The sequence below is a fragment of the Mandrillus leucophaeus genome, unplaced genomic scaffold (assembly GCF_000951045.1).
Source record: "Mandrillus leucophaeus isolate KB7577 unplaced genomic scaffold, Mleu.le_1.0 Scaffold112, whole genome shotgun sequence".
In the NCBI taxonomy this organism is placed as follows: domain Eukaryota; kingdom Metazoa; phylum Chordata; class Mammalia; order Primates; family Cercopithecidae; genus Mandrillus; species Mandrillus leucophaeus.
The window spans coordinates 1,737,099-1,743,030 of NW_012099432.1; the positions used below are offsets into that span (position 1 = coordinate 1,737,099).

Here is a 5,932-nt window from a genome sequence, read left to right on the forward strand (position 1 = left end):
CCCGTCTCTACTAAAAATACAAAAAATTAGCCAGGTGTGGTGGCATGTGCTTGTAATCCCAGCTACTCGGGAGGCTGAAGCAGGAGAATCGTTTGAACCCGGGAGGTGGAGGTTGCAGCGAGCCGAGACTGGGCCACTGTACTCCAGCCTAGGCAACAAGAGTAAAATTCTGTCTCAAAAAACAAACAAACAAACTAGTTGTGGAGAGAGGGTGGCCTGTATCTCATCCCAGTGTTTAATGGGATTTGTCATCTTCCTTGCTGCCTGTTTAGGACAAAGTATTTTGGACAGATATCATCAATGAAGCCATTTTCAGTGCCAACCGCCTCACAGGTTCTGATATCAATTTGTTGGCCGAAAACCTACTGTCCCCAGAGGATATGGTCCTCTTCCACAACCTCACCCAGCCAAGAGGTAAGGGTGGGTCAGCCCCACCCCCCCACTTGAAACCTCCTTGTGGAAACTCTGGAATGTTCTGGAAATTTCTGGAATCTTCTAGTCTATCTGATGATCTGGTTCCTGCCCTGACTCCGCTTCTTCTGCCCCAGGAGTGAACTGGTGTGAGAGGACCACGCTGAGCAATGGCGGCTGCCAGTATCTGTGCCTACCTGCCCCACAGATCAACCCCCAGTCGCCCAAGTTTACCTGCACCTGCCCGGACGGCATGCTGCTGGCCAAGGACATGAGGAGCTGCCTCACAGGTGCGGCACACGCCTTGTTTCTGTGTCCTGTGTCCTCCAACTGCCCCTCCTGAGACTCTCTGCTTATCTGTCAAATGGGTACCTCTAAGTCATCGTGAGGACTCGTGAGTCGGGAAAACCATACTTTTCTTTCCGTGGATGGACACATCAGCACTGGGCTGGACATATACCCAGTTCCCCTTTGATACCTGGTTTCCTCTTTCCCGGACCCCTGAAGAGGTGATATGATTTCTGACAAGGGCCCTGAGAGAGGAAATGGTCCCCTTTGTTGACTTTTATTTCTCTTTTTTGAGATTTGCTGTGTCACCCAGGCTGGAGTGCAGTGGTGCCATCTTGGCTCACTGCTGCCTCCCCTATTGGGTTCAAGCAATTCTCATGCCTCAGCCTCCCAAGTAGCTGGGATTACAGACATGCACCACCACGCCTGGCTAATTTTTGTATTTTTAGTACAGACAGGGTTTCTCCACGGTGGCCAGGCTGGTGTCGAACTCCTGACCTCAGGTGATCCACTCACCTCTGCCTCCTGAAGTGCTAGGATTACAGGCATCAACCACCGTGCCAGGCCCCCTTTGTGGACTTTTCTCATCTTCTGAGAAAGTCTCAATTGAGGCCAACACCTCCCTCAAGCAAATTGAATCTCCCTTTTGTTTTTTTGTTTTTTTTGAGACGGAGTCTAGCTCTGTTGCCCGGGCTGGAGTGCAGTGACCGGATCTCAGCTCACTGCAATCTCCGCCTCCCGGGTTCACGCCATTCTCCTGCCTCAGCCTCCCGAGTAGCTGGGACTACAGGCGCCCGCCACCTCGCCCGGCTAGTTTTTTGTATTTTTTAGTAGAGACGGGGTTTCACCGTGTTAGCCAGGATGGTCTCGATCTCCTGACCTCGTGATCCGCCCGTCTCGGCCTCCCAAAGTGCTGGGATTACAGGCTTGAGCCACCGCGCCCGGCCTTTATTTTATTTTTTTATTTTTTGGTTTCTTTTTTTTTGATACAGGGTCTCACTCTGACGTCCAGGCTGGAGTGCAGTGATGGGATCATAGCTCACTGTGGCCTCTACCTTCTGGGCTCAAGCGATCCTTCCACTTCAACCTCCTGAGTAGCTGGGAGTACAGGCGTGCACCACCACACCTGGCTAATTTTTTGTTGTTGTTGTTGTATGTAGAGATGAGATTTTGCCACGTTGACCAGGCTGGTCTTAAACTCCTGGACTCAAGAGATCCTCCTGCCTTGGCCTCCCAAGGTCATTTTAGACTTCTCCTAATCATTAGGCGCACACTTATTAGAGGGGCTTGCAGCCATGTGGCACTCAGAAGACGTTTATTTATTCTTTCAGAGGCTGAGGCTGCAGTGGCCACCCAGGAGACCTCCACCGTCAGGCTAATGGTCAGCTCCAAAGCCGTAGCGACACAGCACACAACCACCCGGCCTGTTCCCAACACCTCCCAGCTGCCTGGGGCCACCCCTGGGCTCACCACGGCGGAGACAGTGACGACGTCTCACCAAGGTAAAGGCTGGGCCTTCCCTGGGCCCCCCTTCCCCAGGAGGTGGGCCCCTTCAGTGGCCACGAACATTTTGGTCATGAGATGGAGTCCAGGGTGGCGTCCTCACTCCCTTGCTGACCTTCTCTCACTTGGGCCATGTGTCTCTGGGCCCTCAGTTTCCCTATCTGTAAAGTGGGCCTAATACCAGTTCTTGCCCTCTTTGCAAGGATTAAATGGGCCAAATCATATGAGGGGCCGGGTCCTTCAGGTTCCTGGTTCCCAAAGTCAGCCACACACAGTCTGGGTCCTGAAATTTTATCAAGGCACATTCGCTGCCTCACCTTCAGGCATCCGCCCAGAAAGGCCAGGACTCAGGCAAGGAGAGGGAGGGATTCCTCAGTACGCAGCTTTTCGCAGAGGCTCCAAAAGGCTAAGGAATCCAGTACATTTTAACACAATTTTACAACTTTTTTTTTTTTTTTGAGATGGAGTTTTGCTCTTGTTGCCCAGGCTGGAGTGCAGTGGCGCAATCTCGGCTCACCATAACGTCTGGCTCCTGGGTTCAAGCGATTCTCCTGTCTCAGCCTCCGGAGTAGCTGGGATTACAGGCATGCACCACCACGCCTGGCTAATTTTGTGTTTTTAGTACAGACAGGGTTTCTCTATGTTGGTCAGGCTGGTCGTGAACTCCCAACCTCAGGTGATCCGCCCGCCTGAGCCTCCCAAACTGCTGGGATTATAGGCATGAGCCACCACGCCTGGCCTTTTTTTGTTTTGTTTTGTTTTGTTTTTTGAGACAGAGTCTCGCTCTCACCCATGCTGTAGTGCAGTGACGCGGTCTCGGCTCATTGTAACCTCCGCTTCCCAGGTTCAAGCGATTCTTCTGCCTCCGTCTCCCAAGTAGAGTAGCTGGGATTACAGGCACCGCCGCCATGCCTGGCTAATTTTTGCATTTTTAGTAGAGATGGGGTTTCACAATATTGGCCAGGCTGGTCTCAAACTTCTGACCTCAAGTCATCTGCCCGCCTCGGCCCCTGTCAAGTGCTGGGATTATAGGCGTGAGCCACCACACCAGGCCTACAATTTATTTTTTGGTGACTCATACCTGTAATCCCAGCACTTCGGACGGCCAAGGTGGGAGAATGGCTTGAGCCCAGGAGTTCAAGTCCAGCCTGGGCAACACAGCAAGACCCTATCTCTACTACAAAATAAGTAACAAAGAAACTAATTTTTTTTCTTTTAAAACCCAACTATTCAACATGGTAATGCAATATATTTTTTAAAATTCTTTTTTTTGAAACGGAGCCTCTCACTGTTGCCCCGGCTGGAGTACAGTGTCGCCATCTCGACTCACTGCACCCTCCACCTCCCGGGTCCAAGTGATTCTCCTGCCTCAGCCTCCCAAGTAGCTGGGATTACAGGTGCCCACCACCATGCCCGGCTAATATTTTTGTATTTTTAGTAGAGACGGTTTCACAATGTAGGGCAGGCTGGTCTTGAACTCCTGACCTCGTGATCCACCCGCCTTGGCCTCCCAAAGTGCTGGGATTACAGGCATGAGCCACGGTGCCTGGCCAAAACTTCTTTATTTTTATTTTTTTGGGACACGGTCTCACTGTGTACCCCAGACTGGAGTGATAGAGCACTGTCACGGCTCACTGCAGCCTCAACCTCCTGGAGACCAGGTGATCTTCCCGCTTCAGTCTCCCAGGTAGCTGGGACTACAGGCATGAGCCACCACACCCAGCTAATTTTTGAATTTTTTTGTAGAGACGGGGTTTCGCCTTGTGGCCCAGGCTGGTCTCCAACTCCCGGGCTCAAGCGATCTGCCCACCTTGGCCTCCCAAAGTGCTGAGATTAATGCAATTTAAACAAAATTTTGGCCAGGCATGGTGGCTCACGCCTGTATTCCCAACACTTTGGGAGGAAAAGGCGGGCAGATCACTTGAGGTCAGGAGTTCGAGACTAACCTGGCCAACATGGTGAAACCCCCAGTCTACTAAAAAAACACAAAAGTTACCTGGGCATAGTGGTGGGCGCCTGTAATCCCAACTCCTCGGGATGCTGAGGGTAGAGAATTGCTTCAACTTGGGAGGCAGTGAGCCAAGGTCATGCCACTGGACTCCAGCCTGGGTGACAGAGCAAAACTCTGTCTCCAAAAACATTTTTTTTTTTTTTTTTTCAAATCATCACAGTATAGCCAAGGCCTGGCCACTTGCTTCTGTAAATAAAGTTTTATTGGAGCCAGCGGTCCAGTGAGGCCGAGTCCTGCAGGTGTAAGATCATAGCCGATCCTTGGAAATGTTGATATTTTGTTCATTGGGGGATTTTTTCATTAATTTAAATTTTAAAAAATAACATATTAAAGGCCAGTGTGGAGGTGCATGCCTGCAGTCCTAGCTACACCCAGAGGCTGAGGCAGGAGACTCGCTTGAGCCCAAGAGTTGAAGTCCAGCCTGGGCAACATAGTAAGACTCCCATCTCTAAAAATAAAAATAATGCATTAGAATATTATTGGATTCCTGGGCAGGGCACAGTGGCTCACACGTGTAATACCAGCACTTTGGGAGGCTGAGGCAGGCGGATCACCTGAGGTCAGAAGTTTGAGACCAGCCTGGCCAACATGGTGAAACTCTGTCTCTACTAAAACACAAAAATTAGCCAGGCGTGGTGGCACACACCTGTAATCCCAGCTACTCGGGAGGCTGAAGCATGAAAATCACTTGAATCCAGGAGGCGGAGGTTGCAGTGAGCTGAGATTGTGCCATTGCACTCCAATCCTGGGGGACAAGAGTGATACTCCGTCCCCACCCCACCCCCCAAAAAAAAGGAATATTATCGGATTCCTAAGCTTTTTGGCTCCTGCTTTAGTTTGGGGACTGGGGTGAGGGTCTGGCTGTCTTCGTCCTATAAGACCTGGTCTCACTGTGCTCCCTGGATGTGATGAGACCCAGGTATGGGTCAGGACGTCATTCATTTGTCCACCAGAGGGCGCCCAACCTGCTTTGAGCTGCTGGGATATGGTGCTCCTAGACTTCTAGCAAACAAAAAAAAATGGCACATCAGCAAATTTCAGACCATTCTTTTTTTTTTTTTCCCCCAGAGTAGCTGAAACCTTTGTTCAGTTACAAGCAGGATAAAATGGAAACTGCCTGGGAGAGGCCAGGAAACCTTCTTTCTTTGGGAAGGTGGGGCACTGCTAGAATTCCAGACCTCCTCAAATTTGGCAAAGAAGCCATTCATTCATTCGTTCGTTCGTTCGTTCGTTCATTCATTCGTGTAGAGAGGAGGGAGTTCTGGCTATGTTGCCCAGACTGGTCTCAAATTCCTGGCCTTAGGTGATTCTCCTGTCGTGGTCTCCTAATGTGCTGCGATTACAGGCGTGAGTCACCGTGCCTAGCTCTAGTGGACTTGAAATGTTGACTTGCCTGGGGCCTTTATGTTGAATGGCCCAGGTCTACCTGCATGGTTCTGTACCAAGGTTATCCCCATCCCATAATTCGTGGGACAGTTGATGCAGGACAATCAGCCTCTGTGCCATTCAACTTCAGGACTGAGCATGCTGGGCACTGTGGGATCCGAAGGTGGCTCCCCTGTCCCCTTCAAAATACACTCATTGTTTTTCTTTTCTTTTTCTTTTTTTTTTCTTTTTGAGATGTAGTCTTGCTCTATTGCCCAGGCTGGAGTGCAGTGGCACGATCTCGGCTCACTGCAACCTCTGCCTCCTGGGTTCAAGTGATTCTCCTGCCTCAGC

General features: G+C 50.6%; 1 protein-coding gene across 5 annotated transcripts in view; it reads left to right on the top strand.

Moving 5' to 3' along the window:
* The window catches only part of LDLR (low density lipoprotein receptor), a 47,914-nt gene that overhangs the window by 29,381 nt on the left and 12,601 nt on the right, over positions 1-5,932 (top strand). For 4 of the 5 annotated variants that reach the window (XM_011994749.1, XM_011994750.1, XM_011994758.1 and 1 more), the window contains 3 exons: positions 273-414; positions 549-701; positions 2,031-2,201. In XM_011994749.1, the coding sequence (XP_011850139.1) occupies positions 273-414; positions 549-701; positions 2,031-2,201 (466 nt within the window). The remainder of the gene's footprint in view (positions 1-272; positions 415-548; positions 702-2,030; positions 2,202-5,932) is intronic. The other variant, XM_011994765.1, reaches the window with a different exon arrangement.